Consider the following 17,388-nt stretch of genomic DNA (forward strand, 5'->3'; position numbering starts at 1 on the left):
TTGGAATTTAGTGTTCTGCTGACAGAACAAAGAATGAGCTGGTATAACTGATCCCTTTCAGGATATATCTGAAGGTTAAGCAACTACAGATCTCAGCTAATCTGTTGTAATCTGCTGTTACTAAATGGATGTCTACATTCACATTCACGGTGCACTGCACATGAGTGCCTAGGAATAAAGTTTCCAATTTTTTTCATATCAGTTCTGCTGAGGGGAAGCCATGTATCTGTTTATTTACTTCTACATCCTTATGAGCTTTTTTGAAGAAATGAGTGCGTTTTGTCCTTCGCAATGCACTTGCGTTTACCACGGCAGAAGTGATGGCACTGGAACAAGGTATTTATTTTATTATTTCTTATACAAAGCAAATTATAAGGAAAATCATTGAAGAAATTGGAAATAACATTCTTGTACATTGCAAATTAGTTCTAGCATAACTGAAATAAAGACATATTTTACACTGGTGTTATATGCCTAGCAGCATTCCTGAATAGGAGCAGATGGTGATTATGGCTTTGTACTTAGCAAACAGCTACTCTAAATGTTCAGGTTTTGCAGAAGGCATTTTTTTTTCTACCCTGTGGTTTTCCTACTATTGTAACATCCTTTCTGTTTCTACAAACTGGCTGTCTACTATAAGATGAGTCTGATTTAAATAAATACAGTATTTTTGTCTTATTTTAATCTGCAGGAAAATCATAGTTTTTGATAATAAAGAGGTTAATTTGAAATTTGACAGTCTGGGTATTGCCATCTCAATTTTGGAAGGTACTCTTTGTCATTGCTACTTATTGTCACAATGTATCTAGTATAAAGCTGCAAAAGGAGAAAATAAAATGAATGAAGAATTTAGAGAAAAGGGGAGGAAATGAAAATTAGGCTTATTGAGGGGAAGGGAATTGGCACAGTAACGTGCAAACAAGGTACCACAAAAAAATAGAAAAACTGACTCTTGGGAATGCTGAGAAATCCCATTTCATTGGAATCAATAGGAGCAGAAAGCTCTTATCACCCCTGAAAAGCAGGTCACTTCTTCGTAGACACCAGAAACAGGGCTGGAAAGTTTCCTTTAAAGAAACATGCTAACATTTTCAAGTTTTGGTGTAGTCTGAAAGATAAATATATACAAATACTTGGAATCTCTATTGTGTGAAGAAAGTAGAAATTACTGATCCAATATTCTGAATTTTAGTAAAACAGATGTCATGCAGTTTCCACTTGGGATACATGCATGTATTATTTCCTATATGAGGGCTTCTGTTTTTCAGTTATCAGTAGAAACATGGACAGAAGATGGTGCTTACATGCTTTGGAATAAAGCAAATCTAGAGTTCACGTGAAAGTATCACTGCTACTTTCTATTTTTCTCTTTAGAAAATCCACATATATCTTTTCAATTTTTAAATGCAGGGGACTTTTCCTGTTTTAACATTCTTTATTCTGCTAGTAGCGTTGCAAAAAGTAATAGTATTTGCATTTAAATCTGAAATACAATTTTTTGTTTGATGCTAGGGCTGTGCTCTGTAACGATCCTGATATGTATGAGATTCCTGTGAATGTTCCTGTGGATACTGTAAAACTTCGTATAGAGAAAACCGTCATACGAAGAATCCCAACTGAAGCCTTTTACTACCTAGTAGATCTCAAATACCTGTGGGTGACTTATAACTGTGTAGCCAACATTGATATCAGCAGTTTCTATAACTTGAAACAACTGCATGAGCTACGTCTGGATGGTAATCTGCTCTCAACTTTCCCTTGGGAATCGCTGGCAGAGATGCCCAACCTACGGACTCTTGATTTACACAACAATAAAGTGACCAGCATTCCTGCTGATGCTGGCCGGTACCTGAAAAACCTCACCTACCTGGACATATCCAGCAATAAGCTAACGACCTTGCCATCAGATTTGATGGATATTTGGCCCCCCTTCTCAGGAGCTGCCCTGCCCAAGAACACAGACACTCTGGTGACCCAGCGAGTCATTTTGGGTATGTTGAACAACCTGTCTCATCCCTTATTAAAATGTACCTAAATGTTAAGCTGCAAGTGAAAGCAAGTAGGGGTCCAGCCTGGAATTCAGCAGAGAGGGTTTTATCCAGTTGTTCCTCTGGTTTGTTCTGTGATTATGTACTTATTTATTTTCAGTTGATGACATAAAACCACAGAGACTGCAATGCATGCATTGTCTCAAGGTTATAAAACTGAAGTAAAATCTACAAGATTCCAGTCTACAGCAATACTGGCCATATAGAGTATTCAGTACTCATACAAATGCAGGACTTCCAAGAATTGTGTTTCTGATAACATTTCCCTCATTTCGGTATGTGGTTGCAAGCAGGTCCATTTGCAACTGTGTTTTCCAGCAGCTCACGAGCCAAACAAATAGCTAGAGTGGATGCTTGTATGAAACCTGTCCTGAAACAGTGCTGCAGAAAGTGTTGGTGGCGCTTCCTCGCATTGCAGGTAACAGAATCACAGAATCACACAGGATCACAGAATGACCTGAGTTGGAAGGGATCTGCAAGGATTGAGTCCAGCTGCAATCCCCGCATAGGGAAAAACCCAGCTTCATGTCATGTGTCTGAGACCCTTTTCTGACACCATATGTCTGTAACCCTTTTCTCTTCTGCAATTTCAGAACATGGCTAAAACAGCCATGTGCTCTCTTCTGTTGCTGTTTAAGTAAATGTATTGATGGTTTTTCGCGTAGCGTAGCAAGCAGAAGGGAAGAAAATCAGCTCACTCTTCATAAACTAACTGCAGTAGTCTTATACCTACTGGTAAAGGTCTGCCCTGCATTGTACTGCCCAGTGTTTCCAATTTCTTGATCTAATCCCCCACTATTCAATGTTCATTTGTTCAGCTGCTTTGTTTCACAGCAGAAGCTGCAATTTGAAACTCTCATTCAGATGAGATTGTATATAAGTAATTTAATAGATGCAGGCAGGCTGAATGAATTCCTCACATGCATGGTAACTGTAGGTTTGCAGCATTAGTTGGATCTTTGTTTATTCAGGATAAAAAAAAAAGACAGAAAGACAAAGATGTGAAAGTAAGACTCGGCTCAGTACCCCTTTCGCTGTCCCCATGCTGAAGGCTATAGGAGGCAGTCAGCTCCTACTTTACTAATCTAATCCTCCTGATGATCTCATGTGGGAGTTCCAGAGGTTATTTGGTTTCCTTGCCTTACATAGACCTCACCACTTAAAAAAACATTCAAACAAACAAAAAACTCCCAAAAAGGAAACAAACAAAAACACAACACCAAAACACCCTAAAACCATGTATACTCTTCTCTCCTCCTCTTCGCGCGGGCAAACATCAGCAGGCTTTGTTGGTGCAGGCACTTGCCAACCTCCTCTAGATATGGAAATCCCTCTCATGCCAGCACTGAGTTCTCTAGAGACTGGTGATGTGACCTTCGGATTATTTTCATTTATGAACTACAACTGGGTTTGAACACAGGTAGCCAGAGGGAAACACACACCGGGTTCAAACAACACCTTGCTTTTCTTTTTTTTAACGTTAGATGCTGAGGGAGGCTCTATGTAGTTAGATTTGGATACATGAATGCAGGATGCCAGGTAGTACCTTCGTTGTGTTGTGTTGAGTAAATCTGCCTTGAGTAAGCTGCAAATAATTAGCTGAGTTTTCTTTCATTGACATAATAACTTTCTGATGAGTATATCCCAATGCAGACAGACGGTGCTTGCTATATAGGAAACCCTATAGGAAATAAAACCCCATCCCTTTCCTCTGGAGATTAGAAAGTGAAATAGTCTTTATGTCATGAGTTATTTTGATGAGCTTGCTTCGTCTCCAGTAAGTGTTAGTTTTATTATCTATATTATAAAGTTGTAGTTATGTCACTCACACTCACTGCCAGAAGCTCATCCTTGTGGCTGTTGATGGGCTGTTACAAAACAATTGTTTTTGAGGAGTAAATGGTTGATAGAACCTATCAGGCTAGAAAGACCTAGAAGTTTAGATGCCTCTATAAAGCTCCAACCAAAGGAATTGTTGGCTTATAACAACAGGAGCAGGACGTGCTCTCTAGCATTGCTTCCTCTCTGATACCCCTTCTGTCTCTACTGGGATTGATGGAGCCTGAGAGAGGAGAAATGTATCCCACACAAACTTTCCTACTCCTTTGAGGTGAAGGTAAGGATCATAGCGGTATGTGATCAGGAAATATTTTGAAAAGACCTTTTTCTTAGTAGTATGCAGATTCAGATGAACTGAACTGTTCAGGTTAAGCCCGTGCCGTTCTTAAAATTTGTGGCTGGACCATTCCAGAGCCTCCTCTGGTAACCTGTTCCAGTGCTTATCTATTGGGATAGCAAGAAAGTTTCTCTTAATATCTAACCTCAATCTCCCATACTGCAAACTAATCTGATTAACTCTTGTCCTACATGAGATGGAATACAGAAAAACTAATAGCCATCTCTTATAGTAACCTTTCGTACATGACCTTCCTTTCTTGCCACCTTAGCTAACTGCACCATTTCTTTCAACAGTTTCTTGTAGACTGTGAGGTGTTTTTAAATTTTCTGCTGTTGTTACTGGTTGCCTTTGGACTCCTTCAGTTTTTAAAAAAAATTTTTTTTCTTAAAATGTGATGCCCACAATTGCACGCAGTGCTTGCTTTGCTGTTCATGAGTGTCCTATGTTTTCCTGCTATTCCTTGTGGGAGCATTCAGCCTGACCTATATGCCTATATGGAATGGTATCTACAGCCAGAGCTTTGCCAGAAGCTGGAACCCAGAGCAAATAAATGCTGGTTTTGTCTGGTCAGAAAAACAGCAGTCAGATTGTACATAGTGTAAGCAATTATGGCTTGAGCTGACTTCTCTCCTAGTTCTGGCAAAAACAAGATTGTCACTTGTATTTAATTAACAAGATCAACATCAGCAAAGCACCAAACTCAAATGTTTGTGCATATGTATTTTTTTAACACCAGAAGGCAATTTTTATCTTCAATATCTTGACAGAGCATCAAGAAGTTTGCATGTTAGACAAAGTTCAGGTTCCCCATATTTACTTCAAGGACTCTTGGAAGAACCACGGACTGTGTTTGCCAGGTGACTGGCACTTTAGCATCTCCTTATTCTAATTCTTAATCTCTGTCCTTAGGGATTTGGTGTTCTTTATTACCTCCTGGAGTATGATGTTCCTCTGTGTGGATATTCTGCTAAATCAGAGAGGGTCAGGGAATGATTCCTGGATATCTGACCAAGTGGTTTGCTCTGGCTCTCAACCACACAGTTTAGGGCCAACTCTTTTTAAAGCCGACTGTTCCACACTTTGTAAGATTTAGCCCTTGTTTTTCTGTGGGTGATATGGGCTGCTGCTCTGACTCTAAAATATAGCTCTATGGGCAAGGGTGTTTTTTCTCCAGTTTTAACTGCCTTAAGTGATGTGACAATTGCTTTGCAACCCATAGAATTGTGCTTTTGTAATATGAAATAGCAAGGATAAGTTGTATGCCTGGTAGGCATGCAGGATAGTTTGGAGGTGCAAAACCTACTGTGCTCATGTCTGGGGGAAAGAACAGGATAGAGCGAGCTGTCCTGAATATGGTCTCCTCCAGAAGCCCTTAAGCCCTCAATCCAGAAGTCCGGTGCCCCTGGAGCTGTGTCTGACTTTGTCTTGGGGAATGCTCTTTTGAACAGTTCAAAATAAAACTATGGGGTGAGCTGACAATTAAGCAGCGGAAATGATTGAGGGACCAGTGTGTGAGTTCATCTAGCCCTCTCTTGGTTACCTCTGGAGCCTTAACTTAATACTTTGATCAAATCACAGCTAAGTTTCAGCATTTGCTGTTGTACAGAGATTGAAATTTCTGGCAGGAATTATGGCAGTAGAGTTTTTATGGGAAATTTAGATCTAGTGAGTCACTGAGAGGAACAGGGGAATACAGGATTTGATAGAGCGCAGTTAGATGAGATCTTGACTCTGTTGCATGTATAGGTGCCAGAAATTTGAAATGCTACAGATTCATCAGGCACCCAGCTCTTATGCTGGGCCGCTGAGTAGATGCTGTTTTTCCTGAGCTCCTCCCTAGCAATTACTGAGTCTAAGAAACACTGGGACACAGTATGGGCAGTGGCCTTTGCTGTTTAGAGCCATGGATAAAAATTTTGGAACTTCGGTTGGAAGAGAGCCTTGGAAGGATTGGTTTAAGCTGTGGTGAATATTTCCATTGGCCCAAAACTTGAATATTTCACATATCGACATTTTACAGCAACTTAAAACCAGTATATTATGCAAAGCGTGGTCTGAGACTGGTTACTGATTTATGAAGGAAATCCCGCTCTTAGCTATTTTGAATGCTAAAGTCCATATTGACACAGCATGGGGAAACCCTGCTTACTGAGAAGATTAAAAAATGTGCTTGCACCGACACATGTATATATATATTTGCCATTGTAGATACAAGCATACATATAAATGTGTGAGAGTAAATTTAAAACATGCTACTTCTGGAATAAATAGAGAATTTAGGAGCAATTTGTAATCCCTATTTAATGTTAAAATACACGGCATTGGTATATTGCCATGCATGGATATTTAATCTGCATTTGTTTTGCCTTGGTTAGTATTTCTTTTTCAGGTCAACCAGCTGCCTTGACATTTCTAGAAAAGAATTCAGGGTTTATAAAGACTTGTAGTTCCATCAGATACACATGCTATTGTTTTCTCTTCTTAGGAAAATATTGTGCTGAGGGGATTCCTTCTCATTCATGTATTAAAGTTCCCCATTTTTTATGATGTCTTCATTCCAACTTCCCCCCCCACTTTATTTTAACCTTTTCTTTATTCTTTCATGTGTTCTCACTTTTACCATCTTGTAAACACAAGATGTTAAATTTAAGAATGCTCTTCGTAGTTTGGAAACTAGACTTACATTCCTATTTCTGTTTTCTTCAACAGCTAACTGAAGTATAATCAAATTTAGTGTTTCATTCTTGCTTACACTTCCATAGTGCTTTCCTCTTTTTATTTTGGGGGTTCATATGACTTGATGACTTTCAATGGCTGTACAAGTCTACTAAAAATAATGTGAATACTGCCAGATATTGACAAGACTCAGATAAAGAAAAGTGATGAGCTGTGGAGGCAAGGAAGGAACTCCTGTAACTGTATTTATTATATATATGTCCTGCTTTTTTAGCCAGTTTCACTGGGAAGCATGGTGGATGGAGGAGATGAGGTGAATAAACGAAATAACTCTTTGCACTAAAGCACAGAAGTACAGGAGCTTCTGGGAGTACAGCTTTCTTCTGAAGCTGAAACCATGCCGTCAGAATCATCTGAGATGGTCAAATCTGTGTCCCAGGCTGGAGTAAACAGCCATCCGATCTAAGGTCCATCCACCTTTGCTTCACCATTCCCTCTATTTTGTCAGTTTCCGATACATACTGTAACAACGTAGGGTCTTCTTTGGGACACGGAGAGAATATGAAAGATGTGCTTATCTGTATTAGGAAATATTACTTCGCGCAAAGGATTATCAAGTATTGGAACAAGCGGCCCAGGGAAGTGGTTGCACCACCATCCCTGCAGGTATTTAAAAGACGGGTAGGAGTGGTGCTTAAGGACATTATTTAGTAGTGGACTTGACACTGTTATGTTTACAGTTGGACTCTGTGATCTTAAAGGTCTTTTCCAACCTAACCTAAATGATTCTAAGGTTCTATGATTTATGATTCTATTTGAAGGGCGTTTGAGCACTACTGGCAGTATTATAAACAGTAGTAAACCCCATTGTTTCCTAGAGTAAAGCTTGTAGGATGCAGAAAGGTCACAGAAGAAATATTTTCAGTAGTGTTCAATAGAAGGGACAATCTACATCCTGGCATATGGGATGGTAGCCCTACAGATGCTGCAGATCTGTCCTCATTAATGTTGTGGATCCAGAATTCCTGCTCTGCCACTTGCTTATGGGACAGCTGCCCCATGTTTCTGTGTTCTAGATAGCACAGAGGCTATGCTGAGAGTTCACGTGCCTTTGAGCAGCATTTATTACGGAGGAACTCCGGCAGTTGAGACTTTGATTCAGGGCGTCCTGTCTTTCCTCCTATATCTCAGAGGAATTTAATATTTAAATGCTCACATAGATTCTTTCTTAACACAGTGAGGAAAATTATCCCTTTATAAACAGTCAAGAATGAAAAAAGAGTTACAAGAATATCGTCTCTAAAACTAAAGCTTGCCTAATTTAGAAGATGAGCACAAATAGTTAAAAACATGTTTGATTGGGCAGAATTTTTATGAGCACAAACAGTTAATGTGCCCAGACACATAGGAAATACTTGCAGGTTATGTCTTTTGCTTGTGAATATATATTTGAAGTTCACAGGAAAAGAATTTATATTTTGGAGATTATTATTTTCTTTTTTTTTTTTTTTAAAGTAAAGTGGTTGCTGATACAGTTTTTCTTGATTTCTCCTTCTCCATTCCATCAGGCAATAAGTAGTGAATACATATAAAATCTCTAATGTCTGGAAGGAGTAAAATTGGATTGTGATGTCAAAGTCATGGAATCTCTTCAGGTCAAGTCTTGTTTTAAAGAGCGGGGATTAATTGGGGTTTACCACAGTTTTAACCAATCACTGCCCTTGTGCTTAAAATAACCTAATCTTGATCAGGTGATAAAAGGAAGCAGTAGTTAATTATTAATGTATTCTTTCATCTACGGTTTTCCTCCAGAATGAAGAGCAGAATTTTTCCATTAGCTGTTTTGATAATTCCTAAAAATAAACATTGAACAATATTAGGTGTTTCAGTTTTTTTCTTTTAATTTTGATTTAATTAATATGCCTTGTTACACTAAGTGGCACATTTAATAGTGAGGGGTTCTTGCATGCCATCCCTTATTTCGGACTGTAAGTTCTGTTTATTGTTAGTACTCAATACAAAAATAAAAAAAAAAGGTGTGCCCAAAAATATAAGTCAAATGAGAAAGTATTTGAACTCATGAGTGACACATAGTGTGGTGTTTTACCTGATGAAGCAGCTGTTGGTCTATGAAGCTCAGCATAAGGAAGTAATCAATACCCGCTGAGGATTTAGACTTGTATTCCCTAGGAATGGCTTCTCTCTTTCAGCATTACAAATTCACCGGGTGAGAAGCCTTTCATTCAAAATCTTTGGAATCAAGAAGCAAATGTTATGCCTACTAACAGAAGAGAAATAGCATTCTTGTTTAATCATAAAATATTGTAGTCTTGATAATTTATCAGGTTCCTTCCCATTTTCTACTCTTTTGCTATTCTTTTTGAATGTATTTCACAGGTTGTCCTAAATTGAAGCCAGATTATAGTATAGTTGGTATAGTTCAGAACTGGTATAGTTCAGAACCACATAAGAATTGTGTTGGCCTAAAACCTTTTCTCCTTAGCCTTTATCCTTTTTTTTCAAAGGGCAGAGTTATTGGTGTAGGCTTTAAACCCTTAAATCATCATGTTCCCTGCCAGCACTGAAAAAAGAGTCTGAGAAGATCAGCCTTCAAAGAGCCCAAAGAAACACCAAGAGCAGAAAAGAGTGACAGGAGCCCCGAGATAGTATCTTTACAGAAGGCTCTGGCATATGTCATCAGTTTTAAGACACCTTTTCAAAGCGTTTTTTCCTAGATAAATAACAAAGTATATTACTGTGCTCCTGCGAACTTCTGTGGAGAAAAAGTTTAGCTTAATAAACATTCATACTGTTCTCCCTCACCTCAACAAACACTCCCCCACCAATCCACCAAACCAAAAAGTCAACTTGAAAGAGACAATATTAACTGAGAATAGGTCCATGGTTCTCCTTGACTGTACTTGGTGGTGATAGTCGTGTCGTACTGTAATTACAATATCTATTTATTGCCTGACAGCATTGCTTTTTTTTCCTTTCTCATCTTCCCCTTCTGCTTCAGGTTTGCAGGACAACCCATGGTTTTGTGACTGTCGCATTTCAAAGCTAATTGAATTTTCCAAAATTGTGGACAACTCAGTTGTACTTCTTGATCCATTGGTTTCATGCAGTGGACCTGAGAGCCTAGCAGGAATCTTGTTCCAGAGAGCTGAGTTAGAACAGTGTCTTAAACCATCCGTGATGACGTCGGCAACAAAAATCACTTCCCCGCTGGGAAGCAACGTTCTGCTACGCTGTGATGCGACTGGCTACCCAACACCACAGCTTACTTGGACTAGGTCAGACAATATACCAGTGAACTATACAGGTATAGTTGCTCTTTTATAGGAAATGACAGAGCCTGAAATTGTTGGTTTCCTTGTGCTTTGAGATCTTATAACGTGTAACAATGGCTCAGGAACTGCACCAAGCTGGCCATTGTATCTGTGCAACAGCTGTTATGAAAATCTATGTCTAGGACGTGGTCTGAATAGGTCCAACAGACTGTTCGGATTCTGGGTATGGGCTGCAATAAGAGCAACGAGCATGGAGGGAGGAAATGGGTGAAGTGGGGGAAGGATAAAGGAAAATAGAGGTTGGGATAATTGGGCCCTGATTCAGAAGCTGAAAAGCAGAAAGGAGAATTCATTAATGGAATCCCTGTTTGGGTTCAAAATGTTCATGTTAAAAAATCTAGTGAGGCCATAACTGAGCTACTTAAAACTCAGCATTCTAAACATAGGATTTTCCAAAATAATGTTTTCTGTGTTATTTGCAAATGTTTATTATCTATTTGCAACACCCATCTTGACTGCTAAAGAGGCTGAGATTGTCAGGTATCATTCTAGCTGCTATGATAGATATTTATGCAGTAAATTAAATATAAAAAGTTTTTCTTGCTAATGCCAAGTAGTTAGCAGTAATCTTTAATAATGTCTGAAGAAAGTCATAGTCCAAAGTACTGAAATATCTGAAGACAAAGGTAATTTCCCAAAATGTTTTAACTGGTTATTGTGTTCAGTGTCTCTTGAAGACAGTGAGAATTGTATTTCCTAGTCACTTAGCAGCCCTAAGACATTTGTCTTCTCTTTATGAGGTTTTGTTTTACTTAGTTCCTCCAGACATTCAATTCCACTTTGACCCAAGCTGAGAACTTTTCTGCAATAATGTAACATGGAGTTCTATAGTTTGTGTGTGGAGTTTGGATTTTTTTTGTTGTTGTTTTTGGGGTTTTTTTGCAGAAGTTTAATACATTTTTGTGATTCCTTCTGACAGTAATAACTTAATGGAAGAAGTCTAATCATATTTACTTTCTCTTTAGCTCCCTTTATGATGTTTTACTCTTTGCATTTTCCTGTAGTAATTCAAGAAACACCTGGAGAGGGTGTCAGATGGTCCATAATAAGCTTGACAGGGATTTCATACAAGGATGCAGGAGAATACAGATGTAAAGCCAAGAATTTAGCAGGAATGTCAGAAGCTGCTGTTACCGTCACAGTGGTTGGTGTAGTTACTACAACTGTGTCACCACAGAAATATGGAAGGAAGCAAGAAGAAGAGAGGCAGAATACTACTCAGGAGGAATCCAAGCTTGAACCTGAGAGGACAACCACACCTCTTCCCACCACACCAACCACCACAACACTGGTTAGCACTGAAAGATCTACAAGCGTGAGATTTACCGACAAGAAGCAATCCAGGCTTGTGTTTGATGGAAAGAAAAATTCAAAGGCAGTGACAAATGGAAACAAAAAGCAGACTGGGGAGATAAGCAAGAAAGGTGAGGAGACTTCACTGAATACAGCAAGTGTGGCTGAACAAAATGTTACTGTAAGGAACCTAAGAGTGATTAGTGAAACTGATGAAAGAGTGACCTTAACTTGGAAAACAGTCAATGCCACAAGCAACTCTGCAGTGACTGTGTTATACTCAAAGTATGGTGAGAAAGATATGCTGCCTCTGAGCACTGATCCCAGCAAAAACAAAGTCACAATTGATGGTTTGCAACCTAGTACTCAATATATGGCATGTGTTTCACCCAAAGGAGTGCCACCTACAACAGACCAGTGCATTATTTTCTCCACTGATGGGTTAAATGATGAAAACAGCTCTCAGTTTTCTATTCTGGTATTGGCCAGCAGCGCAGCATGTGTAGTTGTTTTACCTTTGATATTTTTCTTATTCTACAAAGTTTTAAAACTTCATGTAAAACCAAGAACTGCAAAGGAAGCTGACCTTGCAAGAGAGACCTATGTGAAATTTGAAACATTGTCCCTGAAGCCTCGAACAGCGAATGCAGGAGAGCAGCTCTGGGCACGAAGGTACACGAATGAGTCGGAAAGACTTCTCCTTTGCTCTAGGTCAAGCATGGATTCTCAAATGACCTTCAAAAGCGAGGGCTCTAGGTCTGAGTATCTGTGTTGAATATGAGTGAGGGTGGACAAGATGGAACATGCAACAGGTAAACTTAATGCAAAATTATGATACTGCATCTGGAAGCAGGTTGGTGCCAGGTGGTGGCCAGGATATTTTATCTGATGTAATGCAGTCTGCTGGATAGGTAGGATGGTGGGTAGGAGGGAGAATAGGAGAAAAACATTGTCTGCTTACATTCTTTTTTAATGTTTGTGACTTTGGATGTAAAGGAATGATGCTCTTTAAAAGATAAGTACAGCATGAAATGGTTGCCAGGTTAAAGAACTTTTTTGTTTTCATTAAAACGTTATTCTGTTTTCTCTCATTTAACTGTATGGTGTGCTATTGCATGTATCAAATATTAATCACAACTTTCATAAAAACTGTGTGCTTAAAAATAATAGGAAAGCAGTTTAAACTACTGTTGAGATCAAAACTTTATTTGAAAATAAAAGTTTTCTTCTGACATCAGCTTGTGCTTTGAGATTACAGCTCTCTTAGTACAGTATCTCGAACTGGAAGTGTTGTCAGGCCAATCAAGAGCGAAGGTAGGTAGCCACAGCTAATGGCATCTTGAGAGGTACAATACACATCTTATCGTCATTTTGCAGATATTGTGGCAAAGGAGCTTCTTTAATATTCTGAAGCTCAAGTAAGATATCATTATGAGTAACTGTAAAAGATACTAGATGTTAATTAACATCATATGATATTATTACAAAGTCTCAGCCTTAGAATGTACTTGGATGCATATGCCTATATACCTCAATTTCAGAAACCTTTGTATGGAAAATTCTGTGATACTGTGTCATACAACACACAGTATTATACACCTATATATTACATAGGTACTGCAAAATATTATGTAGCCCACTATAGTAATATAATACATTTTGAGATACAGTGAGAGGAGATCTGTCCTCAGGTCATGTTGGATGTGTAATGAAGTTAAGTGAGTATAGTGAAAGTTAACTGTGAGCATGTTTTCCAATGTTTAATAAGTCAGATATTAATAGTAATGATGAATGCAGAATTGCCTATTAATTATAATAGCATATTGTCTATTCTGAAGCTGTTTTTTTATTGCTTGAAGTAAATAACAGAGCTTTTGTTGGTTTAGTTTCAGATGTTATGGTTAGGTTATAGTCTGTATAAGTTGAGAACCACAGTTCTGGTAACAGATGCAGATTTTTATACTGAAAATTGTTACTATTAATGATAGAATCATTATGAGATAGATTTTGCCACCTGTAATTGATTTGTATCATATCTTCTGAAATGTAATACTGAATTAATCAGCACTATGAACAGTTATGACTGTAATCTATACTTGCCTCATAAGAGAATTGGGAGAGGATCTAACCAAAGTTAATGTATCGCCTTTCATATATTTTGCACTTTGTTAGCTCAATTCATCTTGCGTTTCACCAAAAAATATTAGACCCCCTTTTATACACTTATGATGGGTGTGTGAAAATTGGGTTGTTAATGAAATAACTGAGCAATGTGAGATCAGTTCCAAATAAATCTCATTTTTACTTAAAGTTTCAGTGGGCCTCAGCACTTGTTAACCACAACCTTGGCTTCAATGTGCACTTACTAAACCAAACCTTAGACATCCATGAATCTATTTTAGTCCTTACCACTGCTTATAGTGGACTTTGTATTCCTAGCACTATCATCAGATTCTTATACTTTTCTCAGGTGCAGACTAAAACAGAAAACACTTTTGTGCGTACCATGACAACATCTGTAAGAGCAAAACCATTCAGACTTGGGCTACATCTAAGAGGCTGAACAAAGGATATTTTAAATTTTTGATGAAACAATCAAAATAGAAGTTGTTTTAATGTGAAAATAAAAGATTGTTTTTACACGTGACTGTGTGTTTGCCTGGCCCTTTCATCTTTGTTTATAGCTTTAGACAATATGTGATAAATGTAGCTGTGAGGACAAAAGTCTGAGAAAAAATTAGAGAAAATACAAAAAGAAGGCTGAGAACCAATGGAAGGGTTATAGCCTAAAGAACGCTGGGTCTGTGTGCCATAAAGTCTTTTGCTTGCAATTCTGCTGTGTACCTGGCAAAGGTGCTGGGTGTCGGCAGACAGATAAAAGGATGGATGGATGAATATAGTGACAGCTTATTGCAATGAGTGGAGATCTATACATGCCTGGTTTCAACAAAGTGGCAATAACTACATTATGGAGAAGATACTCTGACAAAAAAATACTTTTTTTTAAAATGCTACGAGCAATCTAATATTTTGGTACATCATTTTAAGAAGGAGCCAAAGGAGTTTGGTAGTGGTGGTTTTGGTTTTTTTTTATGGACTCAGAGAGGACCCAGTGAAATACTTCATGTCCAGAGAAGGCTAAAATGGAATGCGTTTTCTTCTTCTCTCTTAATACAATGGAAAGGAGCTTTACATAGGTGTGTATTGAGGGCAGGAATAGAGTATTCCAGTGTTGCCTCAGGCAGCGTTCAAGCAGTTCCTTCTTAGACCTCTGGTGCAGGCTGCTACAGGACTAGATGGAAAGTAAGAACAACACAAAATAACAATTACTTGTAGATTCAGTGCAACTATAATTTAAATTCAATGCATTGCTTGTTCAGTCAACTAAACAAGTGCTTTGTTGATATATTTTCAATCTTTTCATTCATTTAGAGGTACAGTTGTAGGAAACCTTTAGAGTCCTCAAACACCTGTTTCTGTAATACTTCAAAAAGTAAATTCCTAAACAAATCTCCAGATCATGTTCTTGCATAACTCTTTCTCACTTACTGTATCCAGTTCAATATTGTTTTGGAAAACAGGAACAAAACAATATATATAGTCTTCTTTGTAACATTTTCCAGAATCTAAAACAATTACACATTTGTTGAAGGAAAAGGAAATTAAGTCCAATATCCGTAAGTATCTTTTTTTGTAAGAATCTGATTTAATTAATGACGCTGGAGTTTAATGCTACGGACTGATCCGATTGACTTCTGTCATGTGTCTTGAATTTTATGCTGCCAAGATTTGGTCAAACATTTGAGCCTCCAAAAATAACTCATACCAACTATATTTTTGGTTTCATAGCCCGGTCCCTTGTATTAAAGATCATGTGGAAGTTAAATCACAGAGGGAGAAAGAGGATGATATGAAAGTATGGGAGGCAGCCATCTATAGAGCATGGCAAACTAAACTGGGAATAATGTTACTTTCCCTTTCAATCTTACTTTTCTGTTTTATTTGTTTTTAAATTTTATCCTTGCCCAACTTTGAGTAGAGTCATCTTCTATGATAGACTATCTCTGCACATTCTCAGGTCTTGCGGGCATGTGGTTTCTCACTGATTCATTTGAAAAATAAAAATACTTGGTATTTCTTGTTCTCTAGCGTAAAATGACATGATGGATTGAATTCCCTCCTGCTGATGCAGGAGTGTGAAAACAGGAATCATAACACTCCTGCTTGTTCTGGAACTCAAACTTCATAGCTGAGGTTCACTCATACCTTGCAGCTCTACTGTTTGCTGTCGTGTCTGCATTGCATCGATATCCACAAAACAGTTCCTAGAGACCTGTGCCAGTCATTCTGAGTTCAACCTAAAATCTAAGAGTAATATTTTTAGTAGAACATCACCCCATATTATTTCTCAACATTAGGAGTGAATCTCTTTGGTATAGTGAGAGACACATTTTTGTGCACAAAAGTGCCACTTATTTGTTCCTTAGTTCGCTTGAGCTTTGTTTCCTCATTGACAGAGGAACAGACATTCTCTTTGGATACGGTAATCAGTAGCAGAAACAATGCAAACCACGTTTTTCACAAGCCAGAAAAATAACGGTCGTTGTTCTGGTCAGGCATGATGATTGAATAGACATTATGTCTAATGACTATATGAACTATTTCTTTGAAACTGTAACAGGAACTTCATAAGAAGAGGTAAATAAAGTTCCTTGTTTATTGATAGAAAAAAGTGACATTTCCTTGTGTCTTTAACAATGACTTAACTCTAGAGATTGCCTGAATGTGAATTGTAACAGACAAAAGATCAGCCTGTCACAAGATGATTAAGTTTTCAGCTTATCACAACTAAAGATTTATGTAGAAATTAAGTCCGGGTTGAATGATATGAGAAAATAATAGTGATTCTTAGAGCTTATTGATCTTCATAGAGAAATGAGAGGAATGGTCATGAAAATTCTTGTAAGTGTTGATCAGCCCAAAATTACGCAAAAAAAAAAAAAGAATTATGGTTAAAAAAAATGGCTCTTTTTTTTAATTTTTTTTTTTTTTCCTAAATAAAAGACTGGAGACGCCCAGGATCAGCAGCCAGACATCTGGAAAGGCACTCAATACAAGCAGAGCACATAACTGATAGTTTGGGGTCTGGGACATGAAACAAGACTTTTTAACACAACTATTTATGTGCAAGTCTGCCTTGGAAAAGAACATTAAATTGACAATCTGATCAAATACAGATTCTAAACAAGCAAAAAAGCTGTGGTTAAGGGGAAGGCATGAGTAGCAAAGAAGTAATTCCTATAGGAAACAGAGAAGTAAGATTAGATAAAACATAAAAACACTCCTCTGAAGAGTACTCAGTTCTCTGAGTGGAAAGACCTCATTCACCAGTCTTTCGGCTTATAAAATTATGGGCAAGAACTGCAAGGAGGAAGAATAGTGAGAATTCACCAGTTCAAATAAGTGGATCCAGGAAAGGTCTTTAGTAGACTTAAGAGAAATCTGGTTTGGGGGGCCAAAGACCGTATTCTTGTACATGATTTGTTAATTGTATTTAATATTAATTCAGGAGTTGAGGTAGCTGCTTTGAAAGAAGAATTGTAGGAGGGGAAGCCCTACTTTCAGGCTAAAGGAAAGAAAAATATTTACTTCCTGAATCTGGTGGGGCTACATAGGCAAGGCGCTTTGTGATGGACAGTTTTGCCATCGAAGCAGTCTACCTAAACTGAAAAAAATGGGTCGGGCCAAATATTAAGTGGGAAAAGCTAGGACAGTATTAGCTATCAACTGCCAGCTAGAAAGGGAACTTAGTCAGCACTGCCTAAATGACTTTCAGTCT

At 38.0% G+C, this 17,388-nt stretch overlaps 1 protein-coding gene across 1 annotated transcript; it reads left to right on the forward strand.

Annotated features, from left to right (window-relative positions):
* The first annotated feature begins 72 nt into the window (after window positions 1-72).
* LRIT3 (leucine rich repeat, Ig-like and transmembrane domains 3) lies at window positions 73-14,480 on the forward strand. Its single transcript, XM_009565004.2, has 4 exons — window positions 73-336; window positions 1,513-1,991; window positions 9,923-10,228; window positions 11,261-14,480. The coding sequence occupies exons 1-4, from the start codon at window positions 221-223 to the stop codon at window positions 12,322-12,324; spliced, it is 1,965 nt and encodes a 654-aa protein (XP_009563299.2). The 5' UTR covers window positions 73-220; the 3' UTR covers window positions 12,325-14,480.
* The last annotated feature ends 2,908 nt before the right edge of the window (window positions 14,481-17,388 follow it).

This window comes from Cuculus canorus, chromosome 4 (assembly GCF_017976375.1).
Source record: "Cuculus canorus isolate bCucCan1 chromosome 4, bCucCan1.pri, whole genome shotgun sequence".
Taxonomy (NCBI): Eukaryota; Metazoa; Chordata; class Aves; order Cuculiformes; family Cuculidae; genus Cuculus; species Cuculus canorus.

What these genes read in the sequence shown, in the direction of transcription:
- LRIT3 (XM_009565004.2), top strand. Translation starts at nt 221, where the DNA reads ATGTATCTGTTTATTTACTTCTACATCCTTATGAGCTTTTTTGAAGAA. An exon ending in AGTGATGGCACTGGAACAAG is followed by an intron (nt 337 to 1,512) that starts GTATTTATTTTA and finishes GTTTGATGCTAG; the next exon opens with GGCTGTGCTCTGTAACGATC. An exon ending in GACCCAGCGAGTCATTTTGG is followed by an intron (nt 1,992 to 9,922) that starts GTATGTTGAACA and finishes CTTCTGCTTCAG; the next exon opens with GTTTGCAGGACAACCCATGG.